We start from the raw sequence: 23,299 nt of genomic DNA, 5'->3' as shown, positions 1-23,299 counted from the left end.
ATAGCTGGCTGAGATTCAGACAAATGCTTGGTTTTCCCCCTCAACTTTAAGGGATACCTATTTCCAGTCCCATTTATGCAGATACAACTGATGGTCTTAGGAATAAGATCTTTTCTGAACATCTTACATGGGCTTTTTCATGCCCATTGTATTGAAAACTTTCATTCTGTGTTGATGCTCTCCACTGTATACACAGATGTCTTGTTCATGTTTTCTACAGTCCTTCAGAGTCCTCAAGTGCACTTGTTAGCAGGACCACTAAACCCTGACAACTGCCCTGTGTTCCTCTGAAGAGGTGCTGGAGTAAGGGGAGCGTGTGGGTGCACATAACCACTATCACTGGGTACCCACTGTACTAGGTTGGAAGAGATGTAATGTGATGGTCCCGTTCTGAAGAGCTTGGTAAGTTTAAAAGTATTAGAAGAAAGCACACTGGGAAAAGAGTGGCAACTGAAATGAATTCTTAAGGTTCTGGGCCAATATATAAAGGAGTGCCTGCGTGGTCTCCTGACAGAGAGCAAATGGTCTGTTCAGCAGTTTCTGTTTAGCATGAGGAAGGTCATCTTTGCACTGTTTGAAATACCCACTTTGAAAATCCAGGGCTACATACTTTCAGGCTTACCTTCACCTGGTATGATGAACTGTGCTGAAGAATGCAAACTTTTCTCTTTATTTTTTTAAAGCAGTCCTGGAGTCTGTTTCTAGCCTTAACAAAGCTGCAATCCAGGTTTATCATCCTACAAGACATCTGACAGGGAAGTTAAATAGCACTCCAGACACATTTTTTAAAACTTACTTGGGATACAAGGAATGTTAGTGTTTTTCTCAACAGGTGGGCATTCAAGCTGAAGCCTGTGTCTTTACAGTATGTGTGTGTACATAATGTATAAATTCCCAGGTATTTTAGTGTCTGCATTTATACCCTGCCTGGATTCCCAGTTTTGTATTCAGTGCTTTGTGTGTGTGTGAGTGCCAAATGACATCTTAAATTCTTGGACCTTATTTAAAGAGACATTGGGTAACTTGGAATCTTCAACAAGATCTTCAGTACCGTTTAACTCTACGAAGCTTGCATCTGCTCTTGCAGTATGAAAGACAAACATGCTGTTTCTTCGGGGTAACAAGTGTAAACCGTCAGTCAATCTTTTGCTCTCTAGAATAAAGGAGTTGCAAAAAGTAAGGTCTTAGCAGATGAGGCTTTTGATCCTGTAGAGACAAGGTTGGTTTTATGTAGCACGATAGAGCGATGGCAGAGGGTTCCCATCGTTCCAGCACTCTCTGATAGAGTAACGTGGCACCTAAACCTGTTTGTTGATGGTGTTCAAAGGACAGCCAGACAACCCTGGTAGCCACAGCCAGCCCAACAGCTGCACACACTGAGATAGTCTCAAGCGCTCTGTAGTATGGCAGTGAAGCCTGCAGCTCTGTTAGGTAAGAGTCAGCAAGGGTCCCAGTATAGCGCTGGTGGGAGTGTGGTGCCCAGTAGCTTGTGGCTCTGGGACTGGTGCCTACAACTGTTCAAAATGAAAGGAAGCAAATCACCCCTGGCACATGCATGTGAAATGACATTCAATTAGAGAAACCTAGGAAATGCTTTCTTGTGCTGTGAGCAGCCACACTTGTACCTCTGCTGCATGAAGTCCAGATAACTGCATGGCTGACTGCCCTTACGCTCAACGTCTGTCTGCAGAACTCGTGGGAGAATATACTGGGGCCCGTCACCATCCAGCCCTGCATGGGACTGATTTTCTTTAGAGCTGGCCAGAGGCAATGCAAATTGTCCAGAAGCTGAAAGCACATATTGCGGTTATGCCTGAACCCTGGTCATGGTTGTGTCTTGTGCATATTCCAACAAACACACTCACTAGTTCCCAAACTAGCCAGCAACTCCTGTACTGTCCCAAGGTGAACTTGTGTTAGGAGTGGAGCCAGATAATCACTGAACTGGAGAATAAATGCACCATGTGTCTCTCCTGTTCAAAACCACTCTAATTTCAAACATCTTGCCTCAACAACGATCTGTTAACAAACTGCAGGCCAAGAATCTGTCAGAAGAATTTAAATACAATTCTGACAAGATCGGAACTAGATAGACAAAAACTTTACCAACCTGTGGCTAAAACAAAGCTAATCGAGTAAGTGATGGCCCGGGTGGGGACAGAAGGTGATCTCTCAGGGATCTTCTTTGTCGTGCAGCTGTGGCCTCCAAAAGCAGGAGATGTATTTGAGGTGTTTAAACTCACTACAGGAAATAGAGAGTGGACCTGGGTACCAGAGGGTGTTTTCATTACTCTGAAAACTGAAAGAAGAGGTTGAAGCTGGGAGCAGGCTAGTGTCGCAGTCCAGGGGGTGATGCACTGAAATGTGAAGCGAGTTCCCAAGAGCTTCTGAAAGAACCATTTTCTGAAAAGGAGCTGGCAGAGGTGTAGACGTAAGAAATAGTCTGTCTCCCTCCAGGGGGGCAAATGAAATACACGGGGAGCCCTTTGCTAAATGCTATAGGATGCTAGAAACTCGAGACAGTCCAGTGCTGATCTTACACTATTTTCTAGCGTTATGATACTCAAATCATTATGCTACTGTCTATCACTTGTCAATACTGTTTAGGAGAAGTGCCTGAATTTCTGGTGTTCTGTTGACAATTGCAAAAGCCCTTCTGTGGTAGTGTTGGAATAAGTTTTCAGCTTTATTTAGGTTCTGGCAGAACAAACTGGCAAAACTACATGAGTTGGAAGAGGAGGAAGCGAGTTTCAGGTACGAAGACGTCTCTGTGCCGCTCTCTGAGATGCTGCTGCGTGTCATTAAAAGGGATGTGAAGTGCGGAGTCTCCATCTGGACTGTGAATATGCATTTAAGCTGGCTGAACATGACTGCAGAGGTACAGCTGTTATTAAAACGGGCTAAACTTCCAAAAATAGGTGTTGGTAACCTGTAAGTGTTCACATTTGCAGACGCATTTGGAGCAGCATGTAGAGGCTGTATATGTATTATAGCTGTGACCTGCCGTACTGCAGGGCAAGTGTCCCCTATTTGCACTGAGGAATACCACTAAATGTGAGTGAGGTGGGAGGAAAAATATAGTGGGAATACTGAGCAGCGAGGACCCAATTTTAAACTGGGGTGATGGGGAGCCGGGCAGCCAGGGGTACCGCAATCCAGTGTGAAGAGAACTGCAGGGAAGTAGGGAGTGATGCCTGGCTCTTGAAAAAACTTGCTGCAGATGCTGCTCTTCTTGCAGGGGTGTGTGGATCAGCTTCCCTGGTCCTGCTTGCTCCTGTCTGAGGATATCAGTGTCATCTAGCAGGTTCAGCACTTTTCACGTGTTGCAGTTGGGCTCAGCTACACTAGGGATGGCTGGGAAGAGTGGAGGGAGTCTCTTAGAAATGGGCGAGCTGTTAGACTGGGGTCTTCCAAGCTCTGAGAATGCCTGATGTGCAGATTGTCCCTTCATAATCTAAGGGTGGGTCTGGACCAAGATTGCTGCCTCCAGAAAGCAGGTGAGTACAGTACAGTTGACACTGGGCTAGAAAATCTAAACAGTCACGTGGATTGCACCCAAAAGGGGCGGAAGGACATGGGTGTGTGACGGCCTGATCTGAGCAGTGACTTGTCCTTGAGGGAGCAGTTACACGTCCTGTGAATCTTCGGTTCTTTCTGTGCTTTCATTGCCGAGTCCTGCCCCTTCATTCCTCCTTGGGCAGGGAAAGCCAAGGCAGTGTTAGAGGAGATGGGTCTCTTCTGTGAGCTTCAAAGCAATGCGTGGAGCTTCTATTGTAACACCTGGGTGTATTTCACAGTTCTGTGGCCTGTAATCTATAGCCCTAAATATCCGCATTTAATCTTTATTACTGGTATCTCTGACAGGAATCTAGCTTAACGTCATGATTCTGACAAAGATGGGAAGAGTTGATGAGTAGGGAAGTGTCCAACTGTCTCATTCAAATGGACAAGTGATAATAAACCCATAATACTGCTTTGGAGCTGAGTCTGTATTTCATCCCATGGGACCCAAAATACTTTTGTCTTCCCTGGGATCACAACAGGAACCACCGAACATCCTAGAGGTCGAAGTGAGAGTGGCTCAAATACTGACAGCAGCTGATCAACTGCTGAACTGGTCATTCCAGCCTCACAGGATTAATTATCTGGCACTGGGGAAAAGCTTCACTCTGCACCTGGTGGAAGCAGAGCCTCACATCCTTTTTAAGCAATAAAAGCCATAATTACTTTTCTCACCACTCACTGTTGCTTTGTATAAATAGCCATAAGGTATTTTAAAGAGTCTTTTGGGGGAGGTAGGTCTGCTTCGCTGGGCAAGGGCACATACTGCAGGGAGGCGCTGTGACTCCATGGCCAGCCCAGGGAGGGTCTCCAAGGAGGCGCCGTGGCCCCAGGGGACCACTGTGTCCCTCAGGGCTGCTCCTGCTCCTTGGCATGATACCGGCATGTAGGCACAGGTCTCCCAGCACCGGTTATTGGATGCACGTCTTGATGTTACATGGTGTGGGAGAGAGCAGAAATAAGGGGAAGCCTCCTTGCAGATGCCTGTGCCAGTCTGACCAAAACACTGCTCCAAAACTGCAGGGGCACCCAGGGCTCAGCCAGACACAACACGCTTCCTCTTACTCAACATCTGTATTCCTGTAAGCTGATGTGGAACTGCTTATGCCGGTTGTTTGCAGACCCTCCCTCCTGTCTTGTGACTGACATGATTAAATCCCGTAAAGAGATGGTTTCTCTATTGCCAGGTTCCTACAGCGAGAACTGGGGCCATCTGCTTAATGGTCTGCTGCGTTTCTGGTCGCATGGTGCTGCAGTACTGGCTGGAGCTCTGCTGTTGTGCAACAGTCGCGTATGGAAAGCTTTACCCTTTAATGTGAAAAATGGGAAAGACAGATGCAATCTGGGTCTAATATTGCTCTTGTACTTTTTCCTCTCGTCTCTCAGGAGCTGTCTTGCTGCTGCCTTTCCTCACTCCGCCTGAGCACCAGAGCCCCTCCTTTTACTTGGTAAAGCAGGCGCAGTCACTGTCCCCCAAAGCGAGCTCCCTGCTTCAGGGCTGTTCCACAGGACCTCTGGAGGACATAAACCACCTCTCCATGGTGTTTGTGAACCTGAGCCCATGCATATCGACTAGCCCCGTTGCTTCAGAACACACCCCACAGGAATAACTGTTTGCAAGCTTTTTGCTAGCTGTGATTACAGGGTAAAGTAGATCCACAGTGGGTGTCTGGTTAAACCAGCAAAACCCTTTTGTTAGAAAACTATGGAAAAAGGATATCAGAGAGATTTAGTGTTTCAAAGAGGATCACAACCGAATGCCCTGTCTTGCAGTAGGAGGATGGGAGATTTAGGAGTAGTTACTAGCTTGAGAAAAAACAAAGAAAGATGAATAATAAAGGCAGGTCCTATTTTTTTCTCTTAAAAGTTTCTAGGCTACACAGTTCTGTTATAAATGATGGCACTAAATAACCAGCCGTGCCCAAGCTCCCCTGAAAGGCTCTCTAATACCAGCAGCTGATGCCCTACTGCGCAGGGACACAATTGGGTCTGTTCCTCCAGACAATACACCTGTCATTGGGAAGCGTAAAGCTGGCAATTAGCTGGGGAGGCTCTGTGTTGGGCTTTCATCCCAGACAATAAGAAGGGCCTGGAAGAGCGAGATTAAGGCTGGCATGTCCGCAAGAGATTGTTGAAACAAACCTCACCGAGACTTGGGGCGTTTAAGAAACAAAACAAAACCCCGGTTAAATCTAACTCTACAAACAAGTCTAGAAAGCAAAATAGCACTGGAATAGGATCATTGGCCTTAGAAATATAAACCTGGGGTTGTGGAGGAAAGACTTTCTTCTCAACTGAGATGTCTTGTAGCGGTCAGCAGTGTACCATAGGAAATTAACCCCAAGCAGGGTTCTGTGCACTGAAGCTGCAGTGGGAGTTCTGGATTGCTTAGCCAGGACTAGGACTAAGAACCAGCGTCTGTGGAACAGATTTTTTTACCCAACTAATGCAAATTCTAAGCCCTGGGCAATACTCCATGCCTGGCACTCTGAGTGTTTAAAAGTCTCCCAAATTACTAACCCTACAAAGGCCCTGAAATCAATGCAGCAACACAAGTAGTCTCGGCCGCTTCTTGTGACCAGTATAGAAACTGGAAGGGAAGCAGCTGACCTCCTCAGCTGTTTCAGAGTGCACTATTAGAATAAACTAAATTGATCAGCAAGTCTCAAACTATTTTTCTGCTGGTGCAGGAGTTCTTCCAACATGCAAGCATCAGGAAACCCAGAGAGGTAAATTAGGAAAGTCTTTTCCTTGCTATCAGTTCCATCTCCACAGGCATATAACTTATGATTGTCATGTGCCAGCAAGTAACGTCTGCTGTGGGTCTTCAGTGATAGGATCCAAACTGTACTTTCAGCAGTGCACAAAACAGGGAGAGGAGACACGGATATCCACTGCAAAGCTCTTGCATAGCTTCCTATTTGCAAGCGGTTGAGGTGCGGCTCGTGTGCTGAAGGCAAGCCACGTTGGTGCTAGCGGGGGCACGGCGGGGTGAGGGCTGCAGGGCGAACGGTGCGTTTTGCTGCGCGAGGAGGTGAGCCGGCACGCGCTCGTGAGATGTACGTGCTTGGGTCACTCTGTCCCCCTGGGCAGGTATTGCTCTTTCTGCTTGTGAACTTGTGCCCTCTCCCCTCAGCTTCCTGAGGGACATATCCCTGACGTACCAGACTCTGGACGTGAAGCCTGTAGCATCAGGAAGTTTGGTCAATCCTGATGTGACAGACTTGAAAGGAGAGGGGGAGAGGAAATTGAGAGAAGTAGACAAATAATGGGATTGCCAAACATGCAGGTGTCTGGCCATAAAAGCAAATCAGCGCGGACCTTTAGTGTGCGGAATAAGTACGCTTGTTTGGCAACCTGAAGAATTAGCTTGAACACATGTCCTCCTGTCTCTCTCCTGCAGAGCTGTGAATGTGAAATTGCATCCACGATCCAAAGTCCAAAGGGTAAATTGTGCATGTGATGACTGCTGCTAGCTAGCTTGGCCGGCCAGCGGTTGCTGCGTAGCTAGAGCAGTCTTCTGGGTAATATGTGCCTGGATGTTAGGTGGTGATGCTGTGACTGTCCAGAGGCGGTGGAAGGGTAGTCCAGATTTTTCCAGGCACCACTGCTTCTGATAGCTTGATCCATGGGGGAGTGCTAACGTGTGTTAACAGCTTGCGTGGAGTGGCAGACGTGGGATGTGCTGGACTGAGGTCTCCCTGTCAGCTGGAAGGGCGGGAAGTTGTGCCATGACCAGATCACTGCAATGCAGTGCTAATTGCTTCCTGAATACTGATGAATCTTCTTTTTGGAGAGCTGACCTGGAGGTCCTGCAGGAGCAGAAGCCAGCAGACATTCAGCCAGCTGGAGTTCATGGGACGGCAAGCTCCCGTTCCTCTTCACCCACAGGAATCCCAAGGGTGTGGGAAGGAAAAGGAGAAGAGCTTTAGCACGGGAGTGTCTTGTTCCAGTGATGTGTTAAATATGCAAGCTGAGAACACGCTCAGAAATCCATTAGTCCTGTTCCTGTTTCAGTGGTAGACTGTCCGTTCTCAGCCTTAAGTCTGCCACACACTTTTATTTGTGGAAGTAACAAACTGCCCGTTTGCAATGCCCGTATGCTGGGGTGGATGGCATCTGGTGGAAGGCTTTCTTGGTGGAACTGGAAAGCAGAAGTGGTTTGGCCCCGTAGGGGCAGCTTGGAGTTTTAGTTTCTGCATGTGAGAGACATCTGGCCTCTGTCTGTGCTCCTGAAGGAAATGCCTGAATTGGAGGCAGCAGAAGGCTCAAATTCTTACGTGTGCACTCACAAACAGCCCAACTGCCCCTGTTCAGGCACTCGGCATTAGCCAAGACAGAAGCAGTAACTGCTTCGCTCTTCTTTCTGAATCATAAGTAGTTGGACAGTTGAAGATGGTTTATTAGGATGGAGACTCCGTGCTTTCCATTCCTTCCAAACCCTACAACAGAAGCATCCCTTGCAGAAGCAGAGAAACATCCACATGCAGATAAATAAGGGTACCAAGGAAGCTTTGAACTGCAGAAGCAGTGCTGGCATCGGTGTGAGGCATCAGCACCAAACAGCAGCTTGTGAAATTTTCAGGTGTGTGAAAGTGTAAAATAATTGAGATACGCCAGGCGTGGGACATACTTTCACAGCCCCGGTACTAGGGGGGAGGGAGGCAAGTCTGCATCTCTCTTACCAATGCCTCCTAAGTCAACACTTGGCAAGCCCTGTCTCAGCTCAGAACTGAATCTAATTCAAAGTAAGTTTGGGTGACATTAAACTCCATGAGGAGGAGCTGGGTCAGAAAGAGGGTCAGCTTTGTGCAGTAAGAAGTGGGAAAAAAACAAATGCTGGAGTAGAATAACATCTATGGCTGGGCTAGGGAAATGTTATTTTGAAGGATAACTCTGCAAGGGACGGGCTTGCAACATGACCTGGTGATCTCTGACACGCACAGCGCTTTGTTCCATTTTTCAATGCATCTTGCTTAGCCACATGGCTTTCTACTCCACTTGGCAAATATTTGATTTATAAAGATTAACATGTTGCTAGCCCATGTGCTGGGAAGCTCTTCCAAGGGTTGTGTGAAAGACGTGCCTTGAGGGTGGCAGATCAGGGTTTACTAACTGGTAAGGATAACACTTCTTAAAATGCACCTGAGCTGATTTTTTAAATTGACGGCATGTAAACAGAATTGCAACCTATTTAAAAATAAGCTAACCCAGAGTGACAGCATCACCCAAACTGCACAACACAATTTGCCCTTTGCTCAGCTGCTTATTAGAGAGATTTACAGGCATTAAAAGTACATTCGGATTTTACCATCTAACTGTCCCAAGGTCATATGCCTGCGTGCCAAGGTCTTCTTGCACTGGATGGACATCTCTTAACTCCAAGAACTCTGTTATTTCTAATTTATTTTGGGATGTATGAATGGAGGCTGACTTCGGGAACTGCAGTTGCCTTAAGGAGACGGCTGACTGGCTGGAGTATTTGCTTTGTGGGAATTGGTGCCGATACAACAACGAATTACCAGCATTGGTGGCGACAACTCTGCTGCCATGGCAAGGAGCGAACAGATGGCAGTGCCCACGTGCACCTGTGGCTGCAGGAAATCCTCCGGAGAGCTGAGAGGTCCAAAGGAAGCATCCAGCAGCCCAGGCGCTGGACCCCGCTTTCTGGGCTTGCTCAGCAGCCCAGGAGCCTGTGCTTTCTGGGGCCTTTTAAGTGTGATTTTAGGTGAAAGGACAATGAAGTGCCAATTATTAGCTTCCATTTGCTGGCTGTTGCCTTTCCTTTGAAACACCAGCAAAGCGCTCTGCCAGAGTCTCTAGAGCAGTCCTTGATTCCAGCCAAAGCATCGAGTCTTATTTGAAAGTCCAGTGTGTGATTATGGAAGTTAATTCACATTTAAATCGACAGAACTTGTGTGGGGGAGGTTAGAAACTCAGTGGCATTCAATGAGCGCTGGAAACTTGTCCTCACCTCTCTGCGTGTGCACAGAGGATAGTTTGGTTTTATGGCTATAGAACAGAGGAGCGTTGCTGGAGGCTGTGGGCTGCATTCCGTTTCTAACGCTATCAGAAAACTGCATTTAGCGCTGTTACAAAAGGTGTTTAATTCTAAGACAGAGGCATAAAGAAAATAGTTTACTATCTGCTGGGGGACTCTAAGTCTTATTAAACCTAATCCAGCTCTAAGTTTGGAAAACACTTTGCACCTTTCCTCTGAAGGTCTTTGGTGTAACCTTGGGCTCTGCCTCACACCCTTTGCTCCCTCCATCACCGAGGGAGTAGGATCCAGTTTTGGCCCAACCGCAGTGAGCTGCAGAGCCCTCTCCAGGTGCTGCCATGCAGCTTCGCAAGCCTTTGGTGCTCAGTGCCGCACCGTCCGTGAGTGCCCGGCTGTTTCCCAACTGGCACGGTGACTAAGCAGCCCAGAGCAGCTGCCTCCAAGGTCCATTCTTCTGTGAGAGATTTATTGCAGGGTGCAGAGGCTCTGGGACGTGATAATTGCCTTCATTCCCGGACGAAGACCCTGAAGAACAAAAGCCAGTTGCCTGTGAATCCATGGTGTGATTCAAGCATTCACTTGGAGGGGAGGAGTGGGAACTGTGTGCTGGTTGCTGTAGCAAAAGTGAGTGGGCACTGACCAAAAGAGCAGCTCTGACCTGCGAGGCAGGGAGCGCTGCTGGCCCACGGAGGCGGCCTGGGCCCTCCAGCCCTCACGCACGTCCTCCCAGAGGCTGTCGTGGGCCTGGGCTTGAGGAAATGCCAAAACGCTGAAGCCGCTCGGTGAAGAAATCACGAGGGACGCGCTGGAGGTGCCCTGCAGAGCTCCTGCCGGTCTGACTCTGCCTTTCAGCCCTGCCCCGGCGCGTTGTGTCAGCCCACGTCTTTTGTTTGTCCTCCTAGACATCTCCTCTAGAGCTGACCTTCTTCACCCGCACTCCTGAGCATGCAGATGTCAGACTCTTCCCGCTGCGAGGATCCCTGGTAACTCCCCCACCGCCCGATCTTTCCGCCAAGACCACGTGCCAGATTTCCTGGGAAGCTTTATCGGGGACTTCCATGGAGAAGTGATTGCCTGGGAAGATCCCCCACGCTGCTGGCACAGGTTGCGGAGGGGGAGGCTTGCGAGTGCTTTGCTGTCACCCGGGGCGAGGGCGTCGGGAGCGGAGCGCGCTGGAGGAGCCGTCCCGGGCTGGGGGTGCGGGCTGGGGGTGCGGGCTGGGGGGGCCCGAGCTCAGCACCGCCCCGCGGACCCGCTCCCGCTGCCCCTCCGTGCCGCGCCCCGGTGCGCCCCGGCGCTGGCGGGGCGGGGGAGCTGCGGGGCCGTGCGGGGCGGAGCGGGGCCGCGGGGGGCGAGGTGCCCGGCACGGAGGAGGCTCGGCGGCTGGGCGTGCTGCCGGGCGGCTGCGGGGTGCGGAGCGGGGCGGGGTGTGCGGGGCGGGGTGTGCGGAGCGGGGCGCACTATGCGGAGCACGGTGTGCGGGGCATGGTGTGGAGGGCACACTGTGCAAAGCAGGGTGTGCAGAGCGGGGTGTGCGAGACACGGTGTGCGGGGCGGGGGGTGCGGGGCGGGGTGCGGAGCAGGGGTGCAGAGCGGGGTGTGCGAGACACGGTGTGCGGGGCGGGGTGTGCGGGGCAGTGTGTGGAGCGGGGTGCAGAGCGGGGTGTGCGGGGCGGGGTGTGCGGGGCGGGGTGTGCGGGGCAGTGTGTGGAGCGGGGTGCAGAGCGGGGTGTGCGGGGCGGGGTGTGCGGGGCGGGGTGTGCGGGGCGGGGTGTGCGGGGCGGGGTGCGGAGCAGGGGTGCGGAGCGGGGTGTGCGGGGCGGGGTGTGCGGGGCAGTGTGTGGAGCGGGGTGCAGAGCGGGGTGTGCGGGGCGGGGTGTGCGGGGCGGGGTGTGCGGGGCAGTGTGTGGAGCGGGGTGCAGAGCGGGGTGTGCGGGGCGGGGTGTGCGGGGCGGGGTGTGCGGGGCAGTGTGTGGAGCGGGGTGCAGAGCGGGGTGTGCGGGGCGGGGTGTGCGGGGCGGGGTGTGCGGGGCGGGGTGCAGAGCGGGGTGTGCGGGGCGGGGTGTGCGGGGCAGTGTGTGGAGCGGGGTGCAGAGCGGGGTGTGCGGGGCGGGGTGTGCGGGGCAGTGTGTGGAGCGGGGTGCAGAGCGGGGTGCAGAGCAGGGTGCGGTGTGTGGGGCGGGGAGCTGAGCGGGGTGCGGATGTCCTTGGAGCAGAGCGGACCCACCACAGGAGCCCAATCTCCATTGGGATCACCACTGCCAAAACCCAGAGCCATGCCCTGCCCCACAACTGGCCCCCACGGCCAGCCCCGCTCTCAGGCTTGTCCTGCCGGTGGCTGTGCTGGAGCTGGCCCCCTTCCCCAGGGCTCCCCATTATGCTAGTAGACCCTTGCTGCCAGCTGGGTCACTAGTAACTCCCCTGCTGCTTTATTTTTCTGCCACAACCATGTTCCAGACTTCCCGTGGTAGCACGTTCTGGGACCTCCATGGAGAAGCGAAGACCTGGGGCTGCAGGCAGAGGTCAAGGAGCGGGAGGCTGGGGTGCCCGTCTGCCAGCGCAGCGCTGGGCTCCGTGGGCAGCTGCCCGTGGCTCCCGTCGCTCACCGATCAGATGAGCGCAGAGCCAAGCATAATTCTCCCTGGAGTGCTTGGAGCTGTGTTCTGTGTTTATAAAGTCACTGCTGAACTTGGGAAGACTGACTGTGAACATATTTAGAGCGCAGGCTTCAGAGCTGATCTCCTTAGTCCCTTAGCAGCCGAGTGCTTAAATGTGTGCTTTTACTGTGCACATGGGAGAGTCCCCCTGGGAGCACAGAGATTACTTACGGTTGGCAGTGTCAGTGCCGAGAGACAGCTTTAGGACTTGTTTGCATTGGAGATCACATCACCAGTTTCCATGTTTGTATCTTTACATACCCTTCTCTATGACTTTACTAGATTTCACACGGCCATGCGCTCAGGCTTTCCTTCCACCGGTGCAGAGGTGGTGAGGCGGGGGCTCGCTGGCGGAGCCCTGAGGTTGGGCAGCTCTCCAGGATGGCTCCGTGGTACTGAGCTGTTGTTCAGGCACTGCTCACGGAGGCTGGATTTACTGGTCTGCAGGGTCTGTTCGGCTGCTGTATTCTTGCGGGCATTAAAAAAAAGGAGAAAAGCTGCCAATGATGTGACACTGTTTAACAATGCAATTTATGATGGCTTTTTTATTTAGTTAATGCAGATAAAGAGGCTCTGCTAACTTGCCTGTCTATTAATATCGCACATCTGTATATGTTTTTTGAATAATTATTTTGTATCCTGGAAACAAATGTTAAACTGAGACCTTGAGTTCTTTAAGAAGAACTGAGAATTATTTTGGTAGGATACTGCCCAAGACAGGTATTTCAGAGGGAGTCATTTTCTCTTTTTTGATTCAAGACTTTTGGAGGAAAGCAGCCTTGTCTGAGAACTAGCTTTCTGCAGAATGCTTCTCGCTCTGCAATGCATCTTGAGTAATATTTTGTTTATTCTAGCAAAGGGTGAAAGCTTTCCAGCTGGTCAGCATGTTTAGGAGAGACTTGAGACCTGATTCTTGGTTCTTCAGCTTTCTGGTGAGTTTTATAGTAATTTCTATAATTTGAGTATTTGAGATAACATTGACACTTTACATGGATGTCACAAAACATCCTCTCCAACAGGTTGGTAGTCTGTCCAGGAGTCTCTTTGCCTTTGCAGCCCTTGCCAAGAATCAGACTTCTAAAGGTTAGTGTTTTTATCAGCACTTGCATATGTTTTTGCAAGCAATATTCAGCACAGAGAAACAATGCATAAAAAGGTGTCCAGTGGCAGAAACAGAGGTGAAGAAGCTTTTTGTGATACCGTTTTGTGCCTGAAATTATATTTTCATAGCTAAGCATTTGCTTGGCTAACAGTGAAATTACTGTCTAAAATCAGGTAAGTACTGCTCAGCTGCTAGTCTTTGTGCTGCTGTAACTGCAAACAAAACAGATTATTTTGTGCTTGCAAATTGTATCTGCAAACGCAGAAGCTGGTAGGAGCTGGGAAGTGGGGATAAAATGAGAAAATTTGCTTGTACATAACTGCCTGGAACAAACTACCCTGAGGGCAGCCCCTGGGTGTACCACAGTGAGCTTTTACAGTGGTTTCGTGTGTCCCACAGAAGCGTGCCCCGCTCCAGCCCTAGGCCAGCGATTCGTCTCGTGAGCAGACTCACAGATGTCCCTCATTTTAGGTCCAATATATTCTGGATTTTTCTGTCACACTGTGCCCACGGAACATCCCGAGGGCTGGTTACAGAAATTATCTCCTGCCTGTAGCTGCTCCGGGGTGCAGCAGGCAGTATTTGTAAATGCCTGGGGATGCTGCAAGAGACTGACCCTGTAAGTGTATGTGGCATGAAAGAGGGTTGGAGAAGCTTTCTGTTTCTCCACACTGTGTGTGTCTCTCTCCAGGTTTTGCTCCTGTCACGATTGAGACCTCAAGACACATGTACGAATATGTGGCCACTGCTTTGGACTGGTGGCACGCAGACAGATACTGTGAGCAACGCTTTGCTCAGCTGCTTTTTGAACCCCAAGAGAGTGAGCAAGCTTCCTTTAGCAAACTGCTGCAGTCCCACCACATCAGAGGTTCTGTCTGGCTAAATGAAAGGGATGGTGTCCTGCACAAACCAAAATGGAGACGTGAGTATAAGTGGGCTTGGACTATGTGAAGGCATGTTCACTGCTGGATGTTTTTAATGCTGAAAAATTAATCTGACTGGAAAAGTTGCTGCTCGTTTTTTATTGTCGCTGTGGTAACACCTAGGACCTCTAGGCATGAGCTGGAACTGGCAGCATGAACAACAGTGATCCCAGCACATCAGCTGGTCACTGTCAAGATTTTTTAATGCATTGCAACAGGAGGGAGCTGCAAAGGGGCTCCTCTGCTCTGTCCTCCTGTACCATCTCCCTGTAAAGCAGGTCTGGCTTTGCTCAGCCTCGCCATTATGACCTGTGGGTCCTGCAGAGCAATGATGTTAGAGGCAGGACCAGGAGAACAGGCATTCCCCAGCAGCAAGGCACCACATGGCAGATGCCTCAAAGGTCTTACTTGACTATGCTCTTGGTTGCTATAGCATGGGATGCTTGGAACATGCATCCATATTCATGGACCATCCTTCCATATTCATTGTTTCCAATCCTATTTGCTAGAAAACTAAGTTTCTGGAAATTACGCTTGCTGAAATGATGCAAACTCAGCTTGCCTGCCTTCCTGATCCCCTCCAGTCATAGGGGAAGGAGAAGCCTTGCTGCATGCTTACAGGATGCCCTTGCCTGCAGCATCCATGAGTTCTTAGCTTGAGTGGGAGGCAAATGAAAATGGTGGTTTCATCCCAGTAGATGATGAGCAGGCTTTGGCCCATGCTTCTTCCTTTATGCTGGCTGGAATTTCTCCTTCTAGGGGACCACGTTGTACCAGTCCTGGTGTTCAGAGACAAAACAGACACAAAATATGTGAAGGTGCTCTCTGACTTCCCGGCGCTGCCTGCTGTCACAGCCTGTGCCCACCTCCAGTGGGACACCAGGACCCAGGAGATTGCTACCATCTTCTCCTATGCTGTGCCAGCTTTTATTAACGAGTTCCAGCTCCGTGGCTTTGTCGACGAGGAAGGCTTTGTTCGATTTGCTCTCATAGTCCACGGGCACCATTCCCCATACCTGCCCGTGTTCCGTGCTGATGGACAGTGGCATCACTTCTGCGTGACCTGGCAGCAGGAAAACGGGACCTGGGCCATCTATGCCGACGGTAAAAGGAGGGCATCTGCCAGCGGTTTGTGTGCTGTGGGGCCGTCTGCCCCCCAGGCCATCTATGGCCAGGGGACTTTCATAATTGGACAGGATCAAGATTCCCTGGGGGGCACCTTCAGGGCGAAAGAGTCCTTCAGTGGGAACATCACCGACTTGCACGTCTGGCAGAAAGTCCTCGGCGCAGAGCAGATAGAGAAAGTTCGGTCGTGCTGGGTGGTAGAGCAAGACCTTGTGTTTGGGTGGAGCTCAAATGCTCTGGAGGTTGAAAGGACCATTCAGGAAGTGACCGCACAGTTTCTTTGCCCAGGTAAGTCTCATTCCCCTGACTGCTTCAGCAGCTCCCTTCTGCAGCGGGGGGTCAGCACTCTGGCATAGTCCGAGAAGCCAGTCCCATCCTTAGAGAGGGAATTTGGTGCAGTTTGTGGGATGATGCTTCTCCTTTGGGAAGGAAAGCAGGAACACATTCAGAGCTGGGCTGGGCAGTTTACACCTCGTACTTAAAGGCACAGTCATCACAAAACCCTTGGTCACTGAAGACCCCTGCAACGACCCTAACATAGGCAGCCGTTCAGAAGTCCTGGGCTAATTACAGGCTTTCTCTTCTACTGAGAGAAATGGCTTACTTGTCAGTGATGCTGTTTCCTGGGGTTTGCACGGCCGGTGCTTCAATGCTGTACTGGGAGGAGGGAGTCAGCCTCTCCGCCAGACTGCTGTGACATTACTGATAAATCACAAGCTCAGGACACGGCACTGCCGCCTCCTCCGAGTTCCTTCTGGAGAGGATTTGCCAGGCGGGTCGGGAGCAGGTTCTGAGCCCAGTCCCTGCTCTGCTCTGGCTCTGGGGCTGCTTAAGGAGCAGTCCACAGCTTTTGTCTTCAATGGGGTTCGTGGATTGCTTGCAGGAAACATGATACCTGCTGAGGATGGCGTGTCTCTGGGGGCCCTGGGCCTTCTGTTTGTGTGTGTTTCCACAGGGCCTGTTGAGGAATGCCGAGTTTTTGAAGTTGGCAGCAGTGGATTCAGTTACACATCTTGTTTGCAGTCTTTGCCTTTTATCTGTCGCTACAGAAAGGGTACAGCATCTGTTATTTATTTATTCACTACTTCCACGGTATTCACTCCTGGAGATCCTAGCTAGGATGATGGCCAGTGATGGAGAGGCCTCGTGTCTGCTCTGAAGAGATTGCATGGAAAACCTGCTGTAGCTGTGGCTTTGCTTCAGTTGCATGCACTCTGACAGGTTATTTTGCTGTTCCCCTGTTAAGCAGTACACGTTACATGGCTTCTGGATGCAATCTAGGCATCTCCAGACTCATTGGCCAGGGGGACGTGGGGAGGCGGCGGAAAAGAAGTGTTAGACTGTCTCTCCAGATGGGATCTTGTAGTAGAAATAAAATGCAGCTGTGAAGTCTCCTTGTCCTGACTGTCCTACAGACGTATCCACCATCTGAGGACCATTCCCCAGGCTTTGAACATGGCACGTGCTAACCACGATGCTAGACACCACAGCAGCGGTTATGCTTTTGTTTTATTCTCAGATGCATACTGGCAACTGAAAAAAGCTCACCTGGAATCCAGCCATTCGCTTGTTGGCCGTGTGAACACGCTTGCAGAGAGGACTGTGGTGAGTCCTGCAGCCCCAGCGGTGGCAGCTGACACCGAGAGCAGGCAGGAGCTGTTGGGGTGGACTTGCTGGCACCTACTGGTGTTTGAGGTCACTTTGCCAGCAGTTATGCCTATGGCTGCTGCCGGAGAGTGTAGCCAATACAGCTGTAAGTTGTGCTGTGATCAAACAAGCAAAGTGTTGCTTCAGGTTGACTCGTCTTGCTGAGGTTGAGAGGCTGGACAAGAGAGTTTAAAATGTCAAGGCAGATCTTCCCCTAAGATGTGCCTGACTGGCTAGGCGGGTGTCCTCACACCAGGGAGGGCATGCAGGGCATTGTGAAGGCACAGCTGATGATCAGGCAGAACCAGGGCTCTGCACTGATCTAAAACATCTTTTCCATGGCAGATTCCTGAGAACATCTTCACAAGTGATGTCCAAGACATGAACCTCTCTGTTGCTCTTGGTGCTCTTGATGTCTTGGCAAGTGTTCTGAGGGAAGGAGAGACACCCGTGCTAGAGTCATCTGACCTCCTGGCGGTGCTTCAATTACTAAAGCAAGTTTCCGATGTGGAAATCCAGGAGGGAGAGGAGCTGAAGATTTTGGAGCAGTTGGGCCAGTATTACATGGAAGTGACTGAGTTAATCTTGGAAGAGCAGAATATTGAAACATGGTCATCAGTCAGCCAGGTAATGGTGTCACCAGCAGTCCGGCTGCTGTGTGCCACATCTGTTCGTCTTGCTGTGAGTGCAGCTCCTTGGCCTGTATGACCACAGGCTCAGGACTCTCCCTGCATAGTCACATGTAGCCTTTCTGGCCATATTCTGGAGCTTGTGAAAATGCTGCAAGCATGGGCATGGAGCCTCTTTGGCAGCTCAGATAAGGACTAGCTGCCTTACTGTTGCCTCATATGTTGGAGGAGCAAACAAGTTGTTCTGCAAACAAGTGCAGTCAGGTGGTGCCTTCCTTACAAACCCCTCCAGCGGTTGTCTTGGCTCTCTTCAAGCTTCTCTACTTTGTCAGCCTGGATTTACAGGATTACACACAGTTTGCTGATTCTCAGTGCTTTATAGTTTCTTTGCTCCCACATTCTGCTGTCTCTGGCAGGGCAATGCCCTTCACTTTATAGTTCTATTTTCTGTGTGTGGGCTGCCAAGGAGCTATCTGTCATCAGCCCCCACGCAGCTCAAAACACTGTCAGGCTTTGTGTGAGGGATTTCCATCATCCCACCCCCATTAGGATTTTCTCCATTAGCTTCTTCCCTTCTCACGTGGGTCTTTTGTGTCTGTTGTATGGTGTGCACTCTTCACCTGTCTCTGGGAAATGTGTGACAGTGTCTGGCCTGGCCAGTGCTCCAGGAACCAAGCCAGGGACCTCCAGAGATGAAAGGATGCTGAACAGTTCAGAGTTTACCTCATCACTTACAGTTGCTTAGGCCTCCGTGGCCACAGTTACTTACAGCTTCTCAATAGTGGCTTAAAACCAGGCCCAGGGTAGCTGGCGCAGCAGATGTATCTGCTGAAGGAGAAAGGGTTTGAGTTCGTGTACGGAGGACCTTGAGTAGTGGGGTCAGTCACCTGCTACCCTTCCAGCAGTGGAGTCTATTTCTGGGTGAAACATTTGCCAGGAAAAGAGGATGGTTCTTCTATAGCTTTGCAAAAATCAGGAGTTAGGTCTAAAAATCTACTTTCTTTCCAGAAGCTTATTTAGTTATTTATTTGCATGCTGGTTTAATGGCTTTTTATAAAGACCAGCAAGTTTCCCCCATTGCCAGTCTTGTCTCCTTGCTGAAGGAACCAGGAACATCCTTTAGTGAAGAAGTCAAAAAGAAAAAAAAAACAAAGCAAAAGCCTTGAGTCCCAACTTCTCCTTTTCTGCCCAGGACCAAGCATTTAAGAAAACTCTTGTGAGCTGTGGGAAGTGTGAGCTGGCAGTGCAGGTGCTGATTTCCACTGCTCTCTCCATGTTTGCAGGTTATCAGAGGGCCCATGGCTGTTGTTGAGCTCTGCAACAGAATGGTGTCGCACTTAGCCCCACTGCTGACGGCAGGGAGGACAAAGGTCACGATCCAGCACAGGAATGTTGGTGAGTGACACTGGCAGAGCTCGGGGAGGGCATCTCACCGGGACCCAGCTTAGTCATCCTGTCTGGTTCCCAGTTCAGGCCCAGTCCTGGCACCTCTCCTCCTCTGGCTCATCTCTTGCTAACCCTACAGCCGTCTCCCCATTTCCTCCATGCAGAAGTGTCACAGGGTGGGGGCACCTTGCACACTGTGGATTGTAAGAGGACTGTAAGAAACCTTTGGGTGCAGGGGACAAACTGAGTCCAGATGCACACGGTTTGCACTGAAAGGGATGTGTCTGCCGCTACTGTGGGTCTTGGCTGGGGTTATAATGTCCATGTGGTACTTTGCTGTAGCAGTAGCTCTGGAGGAAGGTTGAACCCTGGTTCAGTACCTGATTTCACCCTTCTGCAGGGATGGAGGTCAGGAAGCTGGAGCTGAGCAGGCAGGAGTTGAGCAGTGAGGTGTACCAGGTCCAGAGCCCTGAGAAAGGCAGGCACGACTTCATTGAAGTTCCCACAGAAGAAATGCAAAGACTGAAATCCAAAGGTAGGTCATGACGCCTGTGCTTCCCTTCCCTTCCCTGGTACTTCTGCAGCATCTTCCATAATGGCACAAACTCTTTACCCTGCACACATGCAGTCTAGAGACATGTGGGGAGGGGATGCTTTTGGTGAAAGGGAGATGGGCTGTGGGGGAGAGATTATCTGCAACCTCTCTACAGGCACAGCTTGGAGCTGTGGGTGCCCTGGACCCCCAGTGTCACACCCCCGGATCAGGGCAGCAGTGCTGAGGCATGGGCTGCTCAGAGCTGCCCTGTGTGCTTCTACCCATCCCGCAATGCTCTATCCCTCCAGGTCTCCGCAGAGTCATGGTGAAAAATATGTGGTTCGGCTACGGCTCCCTGCAGCGCTGCCTGCCCGGCACCGGCAGCAGTGCTGTCTTCCAGGACGTGGCTGCCTCTGATGGAGGACAGAAGTGAGTGAAACAGAACCCCCCGTGCACCTCAGGGCTGCCCTGTTAGCACCACAGAATTAATTTCCAAGCGTGTGCTGAGTCTCTCAGTGCCTCTGAGGTCATGTCCACCCTGTTCCATCCCATCCCATTTTTCCTCGTCCCTGCCTTCTCCAATATTCATGTGGAGACCAGACAACAGAAAGGGGCTCCCGAGTCAGTGCTCTGTGGAGGCAGAGGCCCTTGGCACACCTTGGCCTGAGGTGTGTGGTGGGGCCGCCTGTGTGCCGTGATGCACCACGGTGCCTCTTCTGCGTGCCTCTGGTTCCCCTGAGGTTTTCTGCTCTGCTGGGGTGGGCTGGGGACAGAGCCTGTGAGGGCTGCTGAGGGGTCCCCTCCAGTTAGGGCAGAAGCTGCCGGAGCTGGGGTGCCTCTGCAGATGGTGGCTCGCAGAGCTGGGCGGGAGGCAGAGCCCTGCTGCTCTCCCGGGAGCTCTCTGAACACTAGGTGGGGATGGCAGCCCGCACATCCCAGCACACACACCGCTCCTTCCCTGGACCTTTGGCTCGGCCATTGCGCTGCTCAGCCGCCAACCGCTGAGGATGCTCCAGCGCTCACCTGTAAGGTCACCTCCTGCAATTACAGGGGGAGTGGTGATGTTTTCTGCTTGCCAGGTAATCTGAGGTGGTTTCTGCCCCGTGCTCAGGCCCTTTGCTGGCAGCACTGAAGCCCTCCAGATGTGGCTCTGGATCTCTCCAGCTGCCATGTGTAACATGAGATCCTGTTTTCTGAACACATTTTGTGGTTCTTGTGCCTGTGAGCAGCATGCTTTCCCTAACAGGTACCTGAGCACCACAGTGGGCACTGCTGTGATCTCATCTGCTCTGCTCAGCGACTACCAGGAGATAAGCACGTCTGTGCGCTACCACCTGCAGCACCGCATCCAGGTACCGCCGCCAGCGGCATCCCGCAGCCTGACCCGGCAGGCTGTGCCCAGCCTTGGCTCAGGGCCCCCAGAGCCCTTGGGGTGAGGGGTATCCCACGGCCAGGTCTCTCCCCTTGACTCCTGTTTCCCTGGGGAGGTGTTTGTCCTGTGCTGACAGACCTTGTTGCAGCCTAGTGAGTGAACTGCATCGGGCTGTATACAGTACGTGCATGGCTGTGTAATCCTTTGTCTCCCTCTCTGCCTGCAGGATCTGCCCAATAAGCTGGTGGGGCCCATCTGTGCCTTCTGGAACTTCAGCCTCAGGTGCCTTGTTTCAGTTTGGGTCCCCAGATTTATAAGCTTTTATCACCACTGGAAAACCAAGCATAACAATATAAATGTAATGGTAAGAGCAGGGATCTGTAATTCTTTGCTTGCTTTGCGTGCTGGCATCCTCTATCTCCTGGAGTAGAGCGCTCTCCTGGGAAGATTTCCTTTGGAAAAGTCACTCACAAGCAAGTGACCTTTAATGAGGCATATACAACTAAAATGGAAAGCCCTAGTTAATTATGATTGTTGCCTGCAACAAAGAAGGGTTGGTCCGAGATATACAGCCCAGCAGACATACAGGACTCCCAGCCTCATAAATACTGCTTGGCATTGAGATGTGTTTTTGCTGAATGTCACCGCAGTGAGAGCACTGAGACTGTGATATATTATGGATTGGTAATTAAGTCATTCAAGTGCAAAAAACCCTCCTTAGGGTCCTTTTTAGCTAATAGGCATGGATCAGTTTGGGGAAGGTGGGAAGAGGGTGTTTTTGGAAGCAGATGGTTGCTGCACAAACTGTTCCACTAACCCTGCTCTGATCTTCCCTTGGTACTGGGGCAGGGTCAGAGGGGCAGTGCTGCCGGTGAGGACAGAACTGACCGAGTGCAGCCTTGGTCTTCACACAGGGAATTCAGGTCCGGAGCTTCACTGGCTGCCCCGGCAGCGGAGAGCTGCTGGCTGGCTGGAGACAGTCTGGCTTGTCCTGAAAATCAAGAGTCCGGTGGAACTGCACTGGGTACAGAGCAGGTCAAGCTGATGCAGAGGATGAGACATGTCTGGTCCAGTGATGGCCATGGTGAATGTACTGTAAAAGGAGCTCGTCCCAGAGCCGTGCAATTACTGAGTTTTTAAAGCAGTGATGGCTGAATGGTGCTTTTTAATACACACATTGACACTAGACCTGTTTTCTTGTGGGTGCCTGATGGACAGGGCAAATCTGCTGAGGCATAGGATGAGCCAAAGGGAAGTCCGTATGGAGACCTGTCTCTGATATCCTTTTCCCCATTTCAACTCTGCTTCTTCTGGAAGACTGAATTTCCCTTAACACCTCAGCGTTCTGTTCAAGTGGATGGTAATTCCCATGTGTTTTCTCTGTTTTTTTGCTGCATGTTAGCCCTGATGCTGGTGGGATGTGGTCCACAGCCGGCTGCTCTGTGGTAACATCTCTCCCAGATTCCACTGCCTGTTTTTGCAACCACACCACGAACTTTGCTGTGCTGCTGCAGGTGTACGAGATGCAGGTAAGCGAGGAGCCTTTCTCTGCTGGCCTGTGGGGTGGATGCCAGACCTGCGAGCAGTCTGTGGTTAATTTGGGGGGGGTTGTGTCTTCTGTTGTTTCATGGTTGGAGCAGAGGACCACCAAGGAGGAGCTCACACTGCAGACCTTGACTTTTATTGGATGTGGAATTTCCTTCTGTGCCTTGATAGTTACCTTCATTTTATTCTTGGCAGTTGGGTAAGAAAAATCCAGACACTTGTAGCCTTCCCTGTATTTTTTGTTTGCTGTTTTGTTTCAGAACAAGTACAAACCCAAGGTATCCTTTGTCAGTGTGGGGTGATGCACGTACGTGGGGTGACGCTGGGGAGCTGCACTGGTGGCCGATGCAGGGGGCAGGGAGGGGAGTGGTTGTTCTTGGCTGGGGAGGGGGTTCAGCGCTGGTTGTTTCTGTGGAGATGCTTGTATGCGCTATGCACACGTCTGAGTGCCCGTGGAAAGCTTTTCATCAGTGACAATGTTTACCATAAAAGCTGCTTTGCTAGAGTTAATTTTTATAAAATAAATGGAGCAAAGACTAGTGCTTCAGTTGTAAACCCTTCTGTGTCACTTGGCAAGCCTTGTGAGCATGGCGGTTGCTCTCTCCACCTGCTCGCTGCCTGTTCCTTGGAGTCAAGGAACAGGCAGGTCTGAGCAGCCGCACCCAAGCGCGTCCCCAGCACCAAGCCTGCACACCAGGGCAGTCCCTTGCCTTTTTGGACTGTCACCTTTGCAGTTAGTAGCGGGGCACCCGGGCAGGTCTGCACAGCCCTGCAAGGACTAGTGAGAACGTGTGCGCCCTTCATTTCACCGCAGCT

General features: G+C 51.2%; 1 protein-coding gene across 6 annotated transcripts in view; it reads left to right on the top strand.

Annotated features, from left to right (window-relative positions):
• The window catches only part of ADGRD2 (adhesion G protein-coupled receptor D2), a 44,625-nt gene that overhangs the window by 2,973 nt on the left and 18,353 nt on the right, over positions 1 to 23,299 (top strand). For 2 of the 6 annotated variants that reach the window (XM_064468545.1, XM_064468542.1), the window contains 15 exons: positions 221 to 2,878; positions 13,074 to 13,151; positions 13,239 to 13,302; positions 14,013 to 14,243; positions 15,004 to 15,657; positions 16,325 to 16,423; positions 16,889 to 16,974; positions 17,362 to 17,643; positions 18,929 to 19,040; positions 19,432 to 19,566; positions 19,875 to 19,995; positions 20,813 to 20,918; positions 21,165 to 21,220; positions 22,341 to 22,467; positions 22,579 to 22,682. In XM_064468545.1, coding sequence (XP_064324615.1) covers positions 2,786 to 2,878; positions 13,074 to 13,151; positions 13,239 to 13,302; positions 14,013 to 14,243; positions 15,004 to 15,657; positions 16,325 to 16,423; positions 16,889 to 16,974; positions 17,362 to 17,643; positions 18,929 to 19,040; positions 19,432 to 19,566; positions 19,875 to 19,995; positions 20,813 to 20,918; positions 21,165 to 21,220; positions 22,341 to 22,467; positions 22,579 to 22,682 — 2,348 coding nt within the window. In that variant the 5' untranslated portion in view covers positions 221 to 2,785. Of the gene's footprint in view, positions 1 to 220; positions 2,879 to 10,464; positions 10,667 to 13,073; positions 13,152 to 13,238; positions 13,303 to 14,012; positions 14,244 to 15,003; positions 15,658 to 16,324; positions 16,424 to 16,888; positions 16,975 to 17,361; positions 17,644 to 18,928; positions 19,041 to 19,431; positions 19,567 to 19,874; positions 19,996 to 20,812; positions 20,919 to 21,164; positions 21,221 to 22,340; positions 22,468 to 22,578; positions 22,683 to 23,299 lie in introns of all 6 variants that reach the window. The other 4 variants (XM_064468547.1, XM_064468546.1, XM_064468544.1 and 1 more) reach the window with 4 other exon arrangements.

This window comes from Phalacrocorax carbo, chromosome 18 (assembly GCF_963921805.1).
Source record: "Phalacrocorax carbo chromosome 18, bPhaCar2.1, whole genome shotgun sequence".
NCBI classification, from domain to species: domain Eukaryota; kingdom Metazoa; phylum Chordata; class Aves; order Suliformes; family Phalacrocoracidae; genus Phalacrocorax; species Phalacrocorax carbo.
This window is presented reverse-complemented; position numbering and strand designations above follow the sequence as displayed.